Source organism: Pteropus vampyrus, unplaced genomic scaffold, assembly GCF_000151845.1.
Source record: "Pteropus vampyrus isolate Shadow unplaced genomic scaffold, Pvam_2.0 Scaffold216, whole genome shotgun sequence".
Classification (NCBI taxonomy): domain Eukaryota; kingdom Metazoa; phylum Chordata; class Mammalia; order Chiroptera; family Pteropodidae; genus Pteropus; species Pteropus vampyrus.
Genome location: NW_011888997.1, coordinates 1673370 through 1692355, shown reverse-complemented (window position 1 = coordinate 1692355; position 18986 = coordinate 1673370). Strand labels below are relative to the sequence as shown.

The window sequence follows — 18986 nt, the reverse complement described above, 5'->3', positions numbered from 1 at the left end:
TTTCTCTGCTGGTACTGCATAGTTATTATAAACAGGAAAGAAAAAAAAGACTAAAATGTTCAATAAAGTGGATTGCTATTTACATTTCCTCTTTGTATTTCTGCAAGTATCTAAAGAGTGATGACAACCTCATAGAAGTAACAATGTATTTCTTTTGAGATCCCCACTTTCACTCATTATTATTCTACCTTGAAAGTGCCTGAAAATACCTTGTGGGTAATTTGGTGAATTTAACAATACTATCAGAAAATCCAGTCTTTTATTGAATAATGTTAACTATGACTTTTAGGACTATTTATTTGTCATTTATAACAAAATATTAATAAATATTTAAATAAAATCACAAATGTGTTGTTGCACTAAGCTCACAGTTATCCCCCTTTTTCCTTGTCTATTTGAACCTATTAACACATTCAATGACTAGGCTGCCACCTTCTGCCAACATCTGGTTTTATCAATGTATGCAACAAGCTAGGAGAAATACTTGAGTAATATAATTTTACACTGAATACTTATTAAAATTCATCTTCTAAATACAGAAGTCTCCTAATGTACATCTGGACTTTGGCTGATGTCAAACATTAGATTCAAAGAACCGGAAACATCAAAAATATTTATTTTGTATTATCAGTAGGAAGTATCATACCAAAAGCAAAAGTTTTGAAGAGATAGAAATTTGGAAAAGTATAATGTGGAGAAAATTTTTAATGGTACTTGACTTAATTACCATTTTGGAAGGATGTCATCCATGATTAGATAGCTCAACAGTTGACCAATAAATGTTGTATATACCATTATACTTTTTTGTTGTTATTATGAATATAATGAATTTCTAAAATGTTTTCATAGTCATTTATTTCTATTAAAAATTCATTTACCTGGGTTTTATTAAAATAGGAAAGTTGCCAAGTATTAGTATAGATTAATTATAGTCATTTATTCTCTAATGGAATTTGAAGGATGTGCATATATCAGGGATTTGCTTACTATTTGAGAATAACAGCCTACCTGTATTGATATAATTTATTTTAATAAGCAGAATATCCATTACTCTTCTTTCTAACATCTAAATCATTCAGATTTTTTAGTTTATTCCCATGTAATTTGCCTAAAAAATATGTCCTTAAATACTTGCAAATCTGTTCATAAAGTTTTTCTATAGCAGGAATACAGGTAACATGTAATAAGTTAATAATGCAATAAGTAATAATTTAGACTCTAACAATTATAGTACTACAATTCATCTGGAATATCTGACTAGCTTTGATTGTATAATAATAATAGCCATTTAGTAAATGGTAGTTATTTTTTACCTTATATTGGGTAGACATCTAAGTCTTATATCAGTGCAATAGATACTGTAATAACCCTTGTTTCACAGATGAGAAGTCTGAGGCTTTGTTCAAGGTCAGACAACTAGGTATTCAAACCTGGGTCCAGTTGTCTGCATGGCCCTGGTTCTTAACTACAAAACAACACTGCAAAAGCTCAAGACTGCGATACAAGAAATGGCAAATGGTTCTTCATGCTGGAATACAGGGTGCAAATATATATGCAGTTTTGTGGATGCCTTCATGGATAGGGGTGCAGGGATTGTAATAGTCTATCTCAACTCCTATTAAGAATCATACATGTGCAAGGCATTTAATCACTGAGAACACAAAGATGAGTTATATATAATCCTTGCCCTCTTCCTTAATTAAGAATCGATAAAGCCATGTAATCAGTTATTATAATGCCCTATTGTGAGGGCAGTATTAATATTATTATATACCAACTGCTTGTAGATCACAGAGGAGAAAGGGACTAATGACAAGAATATGAAAATGGTCCACAGAAAAGTCAATGATCAATTTATATTTAAAGGATAATAACTGAATAAAGAAATCAGTACCATGCCATAAAATGTTAACAGCTTTAGAATATAAAACTGCATTTAAATAGTTTTTAAAAATATTATCAAGAAAAAAACAGGCCAAGAATGTGAATAGCAATTTAACGGTCAGAAATTATTTAAAGAGTTTAACCTAGTTAATAACAAACATGCAATTAAAACATGAGATTTAATGAGATGCCATTTTTGCTTATCAAATTGTTCTAAAAATTTATGGTAAAATTCAATGGGAAAATGGACAATATCTAAACAGCTGCTAGGAATATACATTGATATAGCACTTGCTAAAGGGAATTTTGTTCAAATCGTGTTAAAATTTTAGAGATGTATCAAAAAAGATCATCTATGTTTCAGCAATTCTTATTCTACAAATAATTCTAAGGAAACTATCATAATTATAAAAAATACTTAAATGTAAAATATAGGCAACATAGCGTGATTTCTAATAGTAACACCAAAAAAAATGGAAAAACTAAATCTCTGGCAGTACTACCAAATAGTGGTAAAATAAATCATGAACATAATTTTATTATAATATGGCATAGAATTTATGTTATTAAAAATGTAGCATAATATGTCTTGATATAAAAATGTGTATCATAGTTTTTAAGGGTGAAAAAATATTTTTATACCTGTTAAATCACATTTTAATAATTTTTGTCCCACATTTTAGATCTAAAATGTCTATTTGAAATAGAAAATGAAATCCTATACACTAAAATGTTAGACTAGTTACCCTTGAAAAAGAGCTATGATACAGATGATATTTATTCATTTCTATTTTTAATTTATAGAACTTCTATAAGCTTGCCTCTTTTGCTATCAGGAGAATAAGAAAATGAATTATTTAAAAGAGGCATTTAAATGACAGTATGAATAATAATATATGCTTTAAAAGAACTAGAAAGTAAAATAAGGAAGCACCAAACTTATGAAAGATTGACAGAGCTTAAGCTAAAGTCACAGCAGTGGAGCTAAAACAAAAGGTATTAAAACAGGGATATTTAAAAAGGTGGAATTAATGAAATTTGGTAAATGGATATATGGGATTGCATGGGATGGAGAAGAAGATGATGTCGACCAGATTTAATGTTAAGTTGAGTAACAATGATACAGATCTCAGAAGAAGAGAAGTTTTGAGGGTGCAAAATAGTAAATCAAGCTTGAGACATGTTAAGTATGTGAGTGCCAAGGGACACCTGATATTAAGAAAGTAGAACAGATTTTAGAAAAACTGGCCTAGATTAGGGAATGGAAGTCTTCGAAACAGAGATCACATAGAGAAAGTGACAAAAGGAAGCTTCCTGAGACCAATATTTAAAAAATGGAAGGAGGAAGAGGAGCAGAAAAAGGAAATCTTGAAAAAGTAATTTAAGTTGTAGAACACCCTGGAAAATGTGTCTTTCACAAAAAAAGAAAGAGAAGCTTCAAATATCAAGTAAATATATCATCAAATGCTAAAAATAAATATTAGGTGAAAACTGAAAAATTTCATTAAATTTGACAATTAGGATGTTAGTTGGTGACCCAAGTAAGAGTAATTTTAGTAAAGTGAAGGAGAAAATAGCAAAATTTCAATGAGCTAGGCAGAATGGAAGATGATAAAGAAAAACATATATGCAAAGCACTCTCTCAGAAGTAATGGGAAAAGCCAGGAGAAAGATGGGGTTTTAGATGCTGAGTGGAATTGGTCTGGTGATTTGAGGTATGTGGATAAGAGATATTTGATAATATTCATAAGCTGAAGGGAAAGAGCCAATGGAGAGAGAAGGATTGAAGGCACAGAACAAATCAATAGTGAATCAAATTCCATGAGGAAATGACAGAGGATGGGATCAAGAAATCAGATGAAGAGGTTAGCAGTGCTCTGAAGGAGGAATTTTCCTTCTCAATGAGAAAGAATAGCAGTTCAACTGAATACAAATTTTAAAAAATTTTAATGACTATAAAGATAACTATGCTTTTGGCAAAATGGAGCTCTGATAAAAGCAGAGATGCTTAAGGAAGTGCCATGGAGATGATAATAATAGTAATAATAACAATAAAAACAACAACAACAGAATTTACTTCACTATTAAAAGCCTCTTATAGGCTAGCATTTACATATGTAGCACCATTTATTCTCATATAAGAAAAGCATGAGAATTCCCATTTTACAGATGGGAAAATTGAGGCTAAGAGAAATTAAATTAATTCCTAAAATGTCATAAAATTTAGAAGCAGCAGAGTCAAGATAGCATAGGTTTATCTGGCTCTGAAAGCCCCAGTCTTTTCAGTTTATAACAAAGCTTCCATCACAATGAAACACAGCTTTTGAAAATAAAAATTACAAGAATAATGTTTCATTAGGAATAATGATTAGATATTTGTGCAGTAAACATAGGTTCATAATTCAACATACAGCATTTAGATCAAACACAAGGAAAAAATATAACTTACAGAACACTCATTATCTGACATTTAAATTTTTAAAAACTATTTAATCAGGAAATGTACAGAAATGATTTGACTAAAATAAAGGTAAATTATAATCACTAAAGGTGAGCTTTAAATGTCATTTCCAAATTTCTGATTAATCAAAAATTAGTTTATTTTTGGAAATTTGAGATTATTTAAGCAAATAATGTCAAAACAAATTCTCCCCACTATTGGTAATACCACTCTTTATCATCGTTGCTTTGATGAAATGCATTAACCTCCCTTCACTTCGATCTCTTTATCTTTTAAAAATTGAATTTTTAAGATATTTTTCTACTTTACAAATGAGTTTTAGGATTATAATTTAGTAGTCTTTAATTCTAAATGTAAAAATTGTAATAAGCCTCTACTAGTTTTTTCATGATTTATGGATTGCTTTGAGCTCCCGTGAATGTGAGTCTTAATAAATTAAAAATGCATGGTTGTTAAAATATAATGAACTAAGAAGCAGAAAAGTATTTCTTCCCAAAAAAACTATTACTATTGGAGTATGATGTAGAAAGATATTTCATTTTAAGCTCTCCTTATGTTATCAGAACTATATACTTCTTAATCTGTTCTGTTCTATTAAGAAAGAGATCAATTATATGTAGTTGCTATTTTTGCAGTTTGTAATCTACTTTGGAATAGGTAAGAGTAAATCCTTCAAATTTAAATTCCTCACTTCTTCCAGGTGGTATATTTGTCTTCTCAAATTATCACAATAAGTAACTACTTGATGAACCAACAAGTTTTGAGAATTAGGACCTTTTGTTGTCACAATTAAATGTCAAAAGTCAGGATACTTTTTCAAAACTTTATTTTTTTGTAATGCTCTATTTTTTACTTCTTTCTTAAGTTGTATTTTGCTATTTTTTTTTAACTTAACTGTTTTTACCAGGGGTAGTAAAGTAATATATAAAATCCTGAAAAGGGGAGAAATGTAAATAAACATGATGACAGGCACAGATTACACATCTATTTACATATGTACTGATTTGTTAAAACAGTGTCTCAAACTTTAATGTGTATACCAGTCACCCGAAGATCTTGTTAAAAAATTTTCTAATTTAGTTGGTCCAGGGTGGGGCCTGAGACTCTGCATTTCTGCATTTGGGTGGTGCTAATGTTCATAGTCCACAGTTCACATTTCAAGTAGCAAGATATTAGAGGCCAAGGATATTAATGAACTAAGAATTTAGACTCTGAAAAAAAATTTTACACACTTTTCCAAAGAAGTACATTGGACAAAAATTAAATTTAATTGACAAAATAATTAAGAAGTTATACCTTGTAATGTATTGCAAAATTAAGAAACATAACTTCCTTAGCAAGCCAAAATTCTCTTTTTCATAAGTCAACTATGTTGTTATGGAAACTCATTTAACATTGATCTTAATTTAATATCACAAATTTTTTCTGTCAATTAAATATTCTATTCTATCTCTGGCTCTTGTCCTGTCTCTCCCTCTCTCTGCTAAATGTATCCAAAATCACAAAAACACACTTTGATATCATGATATCACTTAGTTATCATGATAACTATTTTCAAAAATGAGAAGGTTCCTGACCTCTTACACCTGGATATCACATGTACTTACCAGAGACTTCAATTATATAAAACACAGTCTCATTAACTATCAGTATTCTCCTCAAAAGCTGCTTTATAAACAGTTTTAAATAATGAATTATGATGAAAAAGTAAATTAAAGAATTAGAACAGAAACTTCATTAATTTTCTCATAGGCTCATGATAGCTTAATACAAAGTTGTCAGCAATATGAAGAATGGAATACAAAATCAGCAAATTAAAGTCAGAATAAATTAAATAGAGAAACCACAAAATAGAAGTCATCCTGTTCATTCAAGAAATATTAACCTCTTCCTTCATGTTCTTGAGCTTTAGTGCCCACACGAACTACCACAGAGGGCGTGTCCTTGGTAACCCATTTCCCCATTTCCCATGATCTTCTCCAGTAGACAGTCTCCACTGGGCTTATACAGTGGCAATCTTGAGGACCAGAGTAAGACTTTTTTCTTTCTTATTAGATGTGGCACAGATATAAAGGACTATTTCCTAAGATGTTCCCAAGTCCTCCTTTCCATCCAAGGAGTAATGACAGCTGTGCCTTCACCTAGACTTATATTCATCTCACATTCGTTTTTTCTTCATAAATGTATTTATAATATATGAAGTATAATGCTACTTCATAATTTCATCCTTTATTATCTACCCTAGATTTAGTAGGGTACATGTGTTTGTATTCCTTATCCCTAACCTATGTGATTTAAGTAATTTCTTCTATCAAAAATCTTGCTATAAGTCTTACTCTCTAATGCAACTTAAAAATAATTTTCTTTTTCAGCTTAAATGGGAAACACTAACATTTACCGCACTTAAAAACTTTTGCTAAATAAATCATGATTGCATTGTCAGTAGTAAACCACAAGTGCTGCATTACAGACACTGAATAATCTTTTTTGAAAATTTTGCTTGAACCTATTGCTTATAGTTAAAGCCAGGTTTTAAATCCTTGATTAAAAAAATAAAGAAAACACTTTCCTTTATTATTTAACTGACTTTTGTCAAGGAATGCTATAACCCAGAGCGGTTAAAAAAATTTTTTTATCAAAAAGGAAACTTATGGTAATTAATAGTCTTACTTTGAAATTGTCATGTATATTCTTAAATCTAAATTAAGAAAGCAGATCCACTTCTTTATTCAACATCAGCATTGATTTGTATGGTCTGGCTATCTACTCTGGGGTCTCTTTTCTGTCTCCTGACTTCTCTTAATACAGAAAATGTTAAATACCTTTGTTATAATGAAAAATTCCTCTTCAAGAATTAGAACTAATTAGAATTTTTAAATAATCTTTTTAAAAAAACTTCTATTAAAAAATGTTTTAACAATATTATAATCTACTCTTGTAAATCTTTAGGCTTACTTTAAGCACATAGGTTAAGATGTGTTTTTCTTTTACATAACTCTTCCACTTATCAAAGCACCATATGAACCACAAAGTCACCATGATTTACCCAAAAAAAAAAAAAAAAACACGTCACAGGATTAGAAAGAACATGTCGTAACTTTGAGAGCTTTCACACAGAATAATAAAAATGTGTTCTGTTAATAAAACATTTAAGAATATCTTGAGTTACTTCAATTTAGTTTTCAGATTTCCTTCACAGTTCTTTTCCCAGTATTTAAAAATTAACTTTGGTTTCTATCTTTAATAAATAGTTGACAATAATAATAGTTAATGCAAAATTGCATTTGGTTCTAACCAATAACTCTACTAAAACAAATGTCCTAATATGTGACTACTCTATACATACCTTCATTTGAAAGCAATTACCCCAAAGAAAGAGCTGTGCTAAATAAAGTTTGTTTATTACTGAAAGTTACATGTAAAGATTATGATGGCATATTTTAGCCCCAATCTTTCTAAAAGTTTTGTGATCATGCAAGCATCAATAACCAACAGACTTGATAAAAAGAATCACAAAGGTGTTGCATAATTTTTCCAAGAAAACAAGGCAAATCAGAACTAAATGCAGGTATACCATTTAATTTCATTATACCTAAAAATGTAATAGCCAATACGCAGCTATTGAGTTATTTTTGTTACTCAAAAGTGTTATTTACTTAAAAGCTAAGAATTATTAAATCACTGACCCACCACCACCACCAATTTTGAATTGAGGTTTAAATAACCTAGTGCTCTGTTTTTCTTAAATAAAGTGAAGGAATTAGGTAAAGAATATTTGAATTACATAGTACTTCAAATTAGTCAGTATCACCTTATTAAGATTTAAATGTGCTATTTTAATATCAGTCTTGAAGTTTTGTATTAGCAAAATCTATGGAATGTCTCTCCTCTGGAGATTTGTGGAAAAAATAATGAAAACTTGAAATGGAATAATATCTGTATTTTTGATCTCCTGGGTAGGTGACTGTATTACAAATTTTACATATCTTACCCCCAAAAAAACTCCTTAAAGGTTAGTACATATTTTTTCAAAGGATACAAACTTCCAGGTTCCCGTCTATGTTTCTTTCATAATGACTTTCTTAGTTAACTTCATTTATATAGATTGTTATGCTTTAACTTTATTGTCTTTTGTGATTGCGTAGCTTAACAGAGAGTAGAGAAGGCATTGTAAACTTGAAAATTGCTATAAAACATTTCTCCTAGGTTTAAATAAAGCCTCCTTTGCAATATATTCAATTTCATTTTAATTTTGAATTAAAATGTGTGTGTGTGTGTATGTGTGTGTGTATGTGAAGGAATGCAACCATATTCAAGTGAAAAGGCATGAGGGACAGTTGCCTTTTTACAGGCAAGAGGGAATTCTTAAGAAAAAATGGGGCATCCGAATGGAAATGTTTAGATCTCTAGGTACAGTTCAGTCTTGAGTAGTATAACTGTTGGTATCCATTTATGCCCCATGGAGTGTCTCCGTTAAAACCCTAACTCTCCTCTTCTAACTATCCCAATGCTACAAGTCCTAGTTCTAGAATTTAACCTATGCTTGTGTATCTAAGTCATGAATTGTAACTTTCTCTATTTATGGTTCTCCTGAGAGAAGAATAACAATAAACTCGAGGTACACTGGTTGAGGAAAACAACATATAACTTATCTTTATCTTTGCTGACTCAGCAACAGATGCCTCTTTGCACATAAAACCCAGGGTATTTTCATTAGGTACAAAGCTTACTAGAATTAAAAATATGGTAGAAGTAACATAGAAATTTTTAAGTGTCAAATATTAGAGGAATGCATGTGTACATGTGTGCATAGGTGCATATGCATATAAGCATTTGAAAAATGCTCTGTGGAATACTATAACATTATTAATATTTTAATATTTTGTTATGTTTACCTTATATTTCTTAGTTAATCTAAGTATTGAAAGACAGTTTAATTACTGAGTTTTCTAAAAGATGTTTTTAATAGCTGTCACAATCTAGGCTCTCAATATTCATAAAATCAAATTGAAATACTTTTTTTCTATATGCGACTGTAACATATAGAAAATACATCACTGTGACTACTTACTACACATAAGAATGGAGAACACTTAAACCTAGTTATCCTATAAAATAAAGATGTATTTATTCCAGTGAAAGAGTAATGTTCATAAAATGTGAATTTACAAGGATGCCTAGGCTGATGGGAATCAATATTTGTAGGTTGAGCATTATTTAGGATGTCTTTTTTTGTTCATAGGACAAATATAAAGTATCTATCTGCATATCTTTTTTTTTTTTGGTGTTACTTATGAATAGAAAATAGGAATAATCATGTGCAAGGGATTCAGTCTTTTGGTATTTATCTTAAATAACAGCTATACCCATAACAGTTTCTAAGATAGTAATTAGCACACTTATTTGTTGAGAGAATGAATAAATGAATGTGCAGAACTTTGATTTACTAATATGTATTTTAAAAAAGCGAAGTGTTGATTGTATCATAGATTTGTTTTATTTAAAAGTTGAAGATCTTTACAAAATCATTAAATAAAACTACTAAGCACCTATATTTGAAATGTTATCAGATTTAGAAAAACACTCAATGTATAAAATCTGAAATATATAATCCATTGTAAGAATAGTAATATTCTTGGTTACCATGGTTATATTTGTGCTCAAACCCTTCTCTCAGATTATCCATTCTAGCAGCGATATTTTTTATTTCTTTTTTTTCTTGGTGTGGTAGCATTTCTTCCTATATTTTCTGATACCTAGAGTCCTCAAACACAGTTTTTTTCCTTATTTCATTTACTCATTAAATTCTACATACCACCATTTTTTCTATTCTTTAATGCTTTCTTTTTCTCTCTTTCATTATCTCTAGATCATCGCTGTCCAGAATACGGGCACATAACTATTTTGTTTTCTACTAGCCACATTAATATATATATTATATATATATATTATATATATATATGTATATTGACCTAAATAAAATATTACATTAAAGTTTATTTCTACCTGTTTATATATATATATAATGCAATATTTTATTTAGGTCAATATACGTAAAATATTATCACTTCAATATGTAAACAAAATTTAAAACTATTGAGCTGTTTTACATAGGCTGTCTTCAAAAGTGTACTTTATGATTATAATACATCTTAATCCAGACTAGCCACATTTCAATTGCTCAGTAGGCACATGTGTCTAGTGATTACTATACTAGATAGTATAGCTCTAGATCATCAGAAAAGTCATTAAAAAGGTGGTCATGCCAAGTAGAGTGATAGCAAAGTGGTGAATAGTAGTTTACAGCTCTTAGGAAGTTAGATATTACTGGAGGCTCTGTAGTCCTTTAACATCAAATTTAAGGGTAAGTGACAATTCTGGCACAGTAATAGTTTTTATTATTGCTAACACACACAGAAAGGACTAGTTAGTATTTTTAACACGATACCTGGAAAAATGGTGTAGCAAATACATTCTGCTCTGTAAGACATCATGTTTCTATAACATAAATTAGATTATTCATAGATGCCACCTTAATGTATGTAAATTTTTCTGGCGTATTAACTTTTTTTTCTCCACTAAGAAACAGTGGCTGAATGCGAAGTACACAGGAAGCTGCTGTGGGTGACAGTATTGTACACAGTGACCGATGACCCTTTGCCTAACATGCATTTTTTTATCAACTTTGCCTTAAGCTCTGTCTTGAAAAACCCTGTTGAAGAATTCCTCACAATATTTGTGCATTTTCTCCTCATCTCTACATTCAGCAGCATCAAAACTTTCTTACATCCTCTTCCACCAAGCTAAAGACATTTTTTAAAAGCCATCTTTTATTTACTATACTATTTCTTTACATTTTTCAAAGTAGATATGTCTTTTTAAATCTGTGCTAGTGTTTTCATTAAGATCTGTGCATGTGTATCTGTGCTCTGGTTAGAGATCTGTTGATTTGAGTGGTCCCTTCCTATCCTGTTTTCCATGAGACCTGTTATTTTTAGCCTACAATTTGCAGAACAACTCATCCCCTCCTTTTATAAAAAGAAACATGCATATCACATTATAGCAGGAATGCTTGAAATAAATTTCAAGTGTGCTGTATTTACTACAAATATTTGTGTTCTAATCTTAGGCCTTATTTTGTTGAACCCAGAGTCCTTATTTGTAAAATGAGAGAGGTGGGCAAGAACTTCCTTTCCAGTTTTTGAGATCTCTTCATGCAAAATTATACATGGTACTCCATAATTAAAATATAATTATTTATCTTCAAGACTGGATTAATATGTTAGAATAAAAATGCAAATCTACCCATTAGCCTACTATAATTCTCATGAAATGACAGAAAGAAAAATATTAATGAAAAAGCTCCTGATAAAACAAGAAAGGGTGATAGCATGGGAAAGACAAAATAATAGCAAGAGGATTGTTGAGTTCCCAGGTAAATGTCAAAAGATATTTTAAATAGAAGGGGCTTTTATACATGACAACTTTATTTTAAAAAGGCAATTTTCTAAGAAATGATGAATTTTCAAAATTAACTTAAGGAGAAGTATAAAAGTGAAATAGAACAATGAGCCATAGGGAGTGGAAAATGTAGTTTTAGGTAAATTGCACCAAACCTTCAGAGATTACAACAGAATTCCACAAGCAAAATCAACACATAAACTCAACTAGTATAGATCATGGAAAACTTGTTAATTTATAATAGAACGGAATCTATAAAATATCTTACAAAAAGCATAATATATGTAAGATCTACATGGAAGAAAACAAACACTTTACTCAAGCGCATAAAAGAGAAACCAGTGCATACAAAAATATACTTTTCTTTGAAAGCAGAATTCAATATTATCAAAATACCAACTCTTCTTATATAATTTCATAAATAAAATGTAAGTCAACACTATATTAACATTTTCTCTTTAACACTGACACACTAATTCTAAAATTGTTCTCAAAGAGAAATTGTGCAAAATAGATAATATATTTTTAATGGTGACTTTCACTTATTTTCACACTTCAAATTTGCTAGAAAATTAAATAATTGAAACAATTTTATTTTGACATATGAATAGATATATGGATTAATGGAATATTTAGAGTCCAGAAACACATCAGATATTTATAAACAAATGGTTATGTGTTAAATATGATGTCAGAGATGAAAACATGTTCTTATTAATTAGGGATGTTTGAGAAAGTTTCTATTATTTTGGAAGAAATGTCTAAAATTGGAGCTGTACATTGCTATTTACACAATGATACATTCCAGATAGATTGAGGAAATAAGTATAAAAAGCAAAAAAAAAGTGTTGCTATGAAAAAATTAAATTGAATTTTTTAAAGATAATTGATAATCATTAAAAACTTTATAGCTGAATTAAATGTGGAAAAAATAAATTTAAAAGATTAGAACACTAATTATAAAAATCTGACTCATTTCTCCATTCATGTTGTTCCTCAAGTCCAAGTATGTGCTCTTTATTAAGGAAGCTGTATTGTTTGAAACAAAGTCATGCATACAGAGAACAAACTGATGGTTGACAGATGGGAAAGGGGTTAGAGGATGAGTGAAAAGGTGAAAGACTAAAACTGCTAGCTATAAAATTAGTCACAAATGTAAAGTGCAGCATAGGAAATATAGCCAATAATATTGTGATAACTATGTATAGTGCCAGATGGATACTATACTTACCATGGTGATCACTGCATAAGGTGTAGTACAATTGTCTAATAGCTATGTTGTACACCTGAAACTAATATATCATATGCCAACTATAGCTGAAAAATAAATTTTAAAGATACACATATAAAAATTAAGTTTTTTTTAATTAAAAAAATAATGAAACAGGAAATTAATTACAGGCTTGGTTTATGCCAAGAAGAAAACATAAAATTATAATCAATAGACACCTTATCCTATATCAAAGGCTTTCTTTATTCCAATACCAAAACTTTAGCAATTGAGAGGCTATTTGGATATTTTTAGTTTAAAAATAAAATGTTTTAAGATATATATCTTCGTTATAATTCCTATCTAACTTTTTTCATCACCCAATCTACTACTTTTCATGATTTCATCAGGTGATAAAAGAACCTGAAAATAAAATGCAAATGATCCCTACCTGGGCAATCGTAGGGTAATTGGAGAACTGAACAGATTAAGCTATAAACTTTATTTGAGAGTGTTACATAAATAATTACTATTTCAGGTTACAATAAAAAACCATTTAAGATATGTTTTATTTTTTAAAATTAGGTAACCACTGGAAGATTAAAAACATTTTGTGTCTCCCAATTCTCTAAAGATAGACTCAGAGAAGACTCAGTGCCAATAAATGAATGAAAATAATTTTTAAAAATAAATATGGTTAATATAAACCTATAATACATAGCAGAAGGAACACAAATATTTGGAGCAAATACAACACACATTAATATCCCAACTCTAATTTTCTGATTAAGAGGCAGTCTCAGAAAATGAGTTAAAAGAAATTTAGCTACAGGCTAGAAATACAGCTAAAATAAAATGTTCTCATTTTTAACGGAAATATATGTGTGCTTAACCATTTATTTCATCCTACAAAAAATTGCCATAAACTCTTGGTAATTGTTATTCTGGAAAAAATGGAAGAAAGTAATTTTTCTTAACTGTTTTGTTTTGTCCAGTTTAATAAAATTTAAATGTTTTCCATGAGAATGATTTTTATAATGTAACATTTTTTAAAAAAGAGAAAAATTATAGAAGAAAAAAATCCTTCTAAAATCTGATAATTACTCAAAATCTGATAATTACCCAGACCCTACCACACACACACACACACACACACACACACACACAGAGAAAGGAAAGAACTAATTTCCTTTTAGAAAGAAGTAGAATTGGAAGGTTTAGGAAATACAAATATAAGATGTTCAGTTAACTTTAATTTCAGAAAACTATAAGTCAGTTTAAAAAGCAGTAGCCATATCTGAGGTTGATTTCACCAAACTAAGGTCCAGGGTCCAATTTCAACATACTGAGGAAAGGAAGCTTTGAGAGCAAGATGGATCACTGCTCTTAAGTTGGTTCCCAGAAGAGAAATAGAACTTTAGGCAAGGAAAGAAGAATTAAAGTTGAGGGAGGTAAATGGAGAGGAGGTTGATTCTGTGTGATAGAATATGAGAATGGCCATTGGAGCAGAACTTCAGGGAGAGAAGTCAGGAGTCAATGATTCCAGTATTTCAGCGAATACGCAGACCATACAGTATGTCTAGACCAGCAGCAGAAATGACTCAAGGAAGAGTATGAGTCCTAGGGATAGCACTAGGACGGAAATCTTATTTAGACTAATAGGGGAAATGGGGCATGGAACACATTATGAATACTTTCATAATTTGGGTAGGTGTTGGATTTTCTTTAAAAAATAGCAATTGCTAAAATAAGCATTTACAGAGAAGTTAGTAGACATCAGCATAGAAAAGTTGCATTTGTCTGACACTGTTGGGAATAGATGGTTCCAAATGTTTAGTGATTTTTCCAGATACATGAATACATCACCTTAAGGGCCCCAAATTTTTAACATAAGGTTTTTTCTCCTGAAATCCTTTATATGTTTAATGAAGATCTTAAACAAAATACATTAATGTAATTCATCCTTTTTAAATGACTCAGAGTCACTAGAGATATCAAAATTTTCAACTGTACAGATCACATAGTAAAAGCCTTTCATTTAAAAGAATAGGAATCATATTTACATTGTAAATCAGTAATTCATTGTGCTCAATATTTAATCTGTAATTAGCAAATATTTACAGCAAGAAAAAGAAATGAGAGAGACAGAGAGAAAGAGAGACAAAAGAAAGGTGAAAATATATCACACCACTAGAAATTTCTGAAATAGGAAAGGATATTTTTTCTGTTTAATCTACTTGTCAATCCCTTGATATAGACATTAATATTCCAATTCTAAAAAGGAAAATATTAAGTTTCAGATAATTTAATTGATCTGCATAAGGTTACGGAGCTAATAAATCTGTCTCTAAAGCCCATGACATGTTTTCCTCACCACTCTGCTTCTTTGATACAGTGGTCTCCACATAGACTTTGTGGCATCAATTAGACCTCTCAGAAGCATGCTGTCCTCAGCTTTTAGGTGGCTGGATAAAACTAACTTTGAATATGTAAAATAATCTTCATTATAATTTATTTTGTCCACTCTAAATGTATCTAATCATTTTCTAACTTAATTCATTAGAAAATAATTGTAATATCTTGTCATTTAAAAATGAATATAATGAGGATATATATATATATATATACAGACATATAAAACTATCATCTATCATATATATGTATATACACATATATATACACATATATTTACATATACACATATATATATACACACACATATAAACTTTTGCCAGATTAAATTCCAAAAATAAAAGGAAATGAAGTTAGAGAGGATAACATATACTTAGGGGTGTTAGGGGAGGAATTGATTTTTTTTCTTTTTTTTTCCTTCAGTGATCACACTTTGGGGAGCCACAAAATATTTCAGAAAGATAAATCTGTTATTCAACTTAATCTGCAGAAAAATAGGGAAGCTCCAGGAAAGTTATCTCGAAAGGTAAGACCTTCTTAGTACTGGTTTCAATTTGCAAATTGATCATTTTAAGGACAATATTCCCATCTTTATGGATTGTTACCAATTTGGAATTATATATCTTGATGAAGACATATTCATTTGAGGATATTTACTGAAACATAATGAAATATTTATCTATGTCTGTTAACAATTTGGACTGAAGCAACTATATCAACACATTACTGCAACCTCAGTATAATAAGAAATCAATAGATCTCTTGGAAAAATTATTTATGAAAAACTTATTAAGGTTATTATATTCATACTAGCCATGAATCCACTAGGAAGTAAATGAAATAGAAAATGTAAAGTGGAAACCACTGAAGGAAGAAAAATAGCACAACTCGTTCTATTTGAAGACTTCGTTTATGTCTGTGTCAATATAGTTTAAATCAGGACAGATTAATATTCATAATATATATAATAAAACTACCTAGAAAGGAATTGCTTTCTTAATCTGTCCTGATTGCTGAGCTTTAATGACAGTTTCATGCTGTTTGACATGAATTTTATTCTCTGTGTGATGTCTTAAGTTACTTTAAACCCAAACTGCACAATATACAATGAACTTTAATATTTTGGCAGTTTTTATCTGTAGAACCTTCCAATTATTTGCTTTAAGCAAAAAATCCAATCACCCTGTCATTTACATCAGATAACAGATTTCCAGTGAATGACTTTTTTTTTTCTAGTCTGAGGTGTTTCATCATAAAAAGTGTCAGGTGGTGCATTAGGTTGCAATATATCAGTGTGAAATATAACATAATGAGGCCAAAAGAGAGTTGTTTGGAAATATCTTCTGGGACTGGTTATCCAATTCAGCCAGTGTTGACAGCTCCAGGACTATGCATTTGAAATCTCCACAAAGAAACATTATAAAGTACAACTAATACTCCCAATATTAATAAACCTAAAACTCTTCACAGTGTCCTCAATGTTGACAAAAGAGCTGAAATCATCATTTCATTTCAACATGAGGGAAGAGAGGAAATATGATTCTAATTTCTAATCCTGTTTAGAAGTTGCGTGCTGCTAAAAAAAACTTATTGTTAGTAATTCACAGATCACTAACATTTCAGTTTCTTATAAATTAAGGTTTATTCTGAAATCCACATAATTCCATACTGTGATATAATATGTATGGAGTATATATTTATATCTTGGACTTGAACATTTCTATCACATTTACTCTTCACAATAATTCTATGTGGTAAATACTATGAAAAATAAGGAAATTGAATCACAGGGAGCTCCATGACTTTCCCCAGATCCTATTCATGGAACTGGTAAGCAGAGTTACACGAATTTGAGCCCAGTCAGTAAGTCTCTACAGCTCATACCTATGCTACCAATTACTCAAAAGTTTTAGATGTGAGTTTTAGATGTGAGATCAATTGGTCAAAATTCTAGATATATACATATAATTTTTTCTTTGTTTTGTTTTGTTTTCCACAGCTATATCCACATACCCAAATGTCTGAGGCATGATAAGTGTTCAATAATAATTAATCCTATTAAGTGCCAGGCACTATTATGAGTGCTGTATGTGTATTAACTCACAATAGCCCAAGAGCAAAATAATGTAATAATTACTACTATTTTCCTTTTTTATATAAATAGAAGTACTGAAAATTTTAAAGGTTATTTGAATGACCCAATATCTTACAGCTAGTAAATAAGGAAGATGGGATTTGAGCAAAGTTAGTCTAGTTATAGAGCTCACTATACATAATGCCATCCAATATGGTATCTTTGGGTTGTTGTCATCATAAACAGGGATAAGTATATAGCATAGCTGGGTGTAAAGTGTATAGTTGTCACTAGAAATTCCTGGTTTTCAATGTGTCATTTGCATCATAGTGGGAATTAAATTACACAGTTCTTTCTTTATGCTTCATGGTTCGACTCATACATTTTTACTTCCCGTGATCAATATCACCAACTCTAAGCTAATTCAACAACTTTCTAGGTAAATAATATAAATGCTTTTCTCATCTACAACTTTCCTGGCACTGACATTGTTATTTAAAAATTGATAATATGCCTGATGGCATAGGTATTTGTATATTCTAAATTCACTCATATTTACTATATAACTGCTACGTACAAGGCCCTGTACTAATGATAGAGTAGTAAACTAAATCAAAAAGATCTCAACCCTCAAAGGACTTGCTGTGCAGGGGATTCAACTGGCTTTGACTCTCAATTAAGAATAGTGGTGGCCTTCGCATAGACTATGAAAAAGATATTCCATGTCTCCATCTCCCCAAGTCCTGGCTCTTCCAGGATATTTTTAGCATCACATTCCAAAAGAGAAGATATTACATTTTAGTAAGAGCTATAAGAGTTTACTTCCAGGTATTGTGCTAAGTATACTAAATGTATAAAAATCTAATAATTGATTAATCGATTAATTTATCAAATATTTATTAAATGCTTTTTAGATACTAATTATACAGTACTTTAAGGATCTTATATAGTAAAGAAACAGTTTACTGAACCTACTTATAATTCCGAATTATGTCTTAGAAACCATATGCACAGACTGTTACCCATTTGTTCATTGAACAAATAAAAACTGAGCTCCTACAATGCTCCAGGCACTATTCCAAACACTGGACATGTGGAAGCAAACAAGATATTTCAGTTCTTGTTCTAGAATGTAGAGTTCACATCCTAGTAAAGGAGACAGACGATAAACAAATAAACACTAAAAGTCTGATAGAAATATGTGCTTTGAAAGAAAAGATAACTATGCTTTCAGAGTCTAGAGTAGGAGCACCTGATGCAAATGACTGTGAAGGGCTAGCAGTGGAATTCTTTTTATACATAAATCCTAGTGCATAGAGGCTTAGCTCTGACCAGGGAAATAAGAAGTGTTACATTTATTGGTTTGATATCTTTTTTAAAAGCAGAGATGCTGTATTCATACTACCAAACTCAAAAATCTGCTCTTGGACAAATTATTAAATTCTCTGCACCTTTGTCTTCTTATCTAAAAAAATGTGAATAAT

General features: G+C 30.2%; 1 protein-coding gene across 3 annotated transcripts in view; it reads left to right on the top strand.

The window, feature by feature from the left end:
- PIK3C2G (phosphatidylinositol-4-phosphate 3-kinase catalytic subunit type 2 gamma) overlaps positions 1-18986 on the top strand; it is a 274730-nt gene that overhangs the window by 12720 nt on the left and 243024 nt on the right. For all 3 annotated transcript variants that reach the window (XM_023538251.1, XM_011372935.1, XM_011372934.1), the window contains exon 5: positions 15852-15954. In XM_023538251.1, the coding sequence (XP_023394019.1) occupies positions 15852-15954 (103 nt within the window). The remainder of the gene's footprint in view (positions 1-15851; positions 15955-18986) is intronic.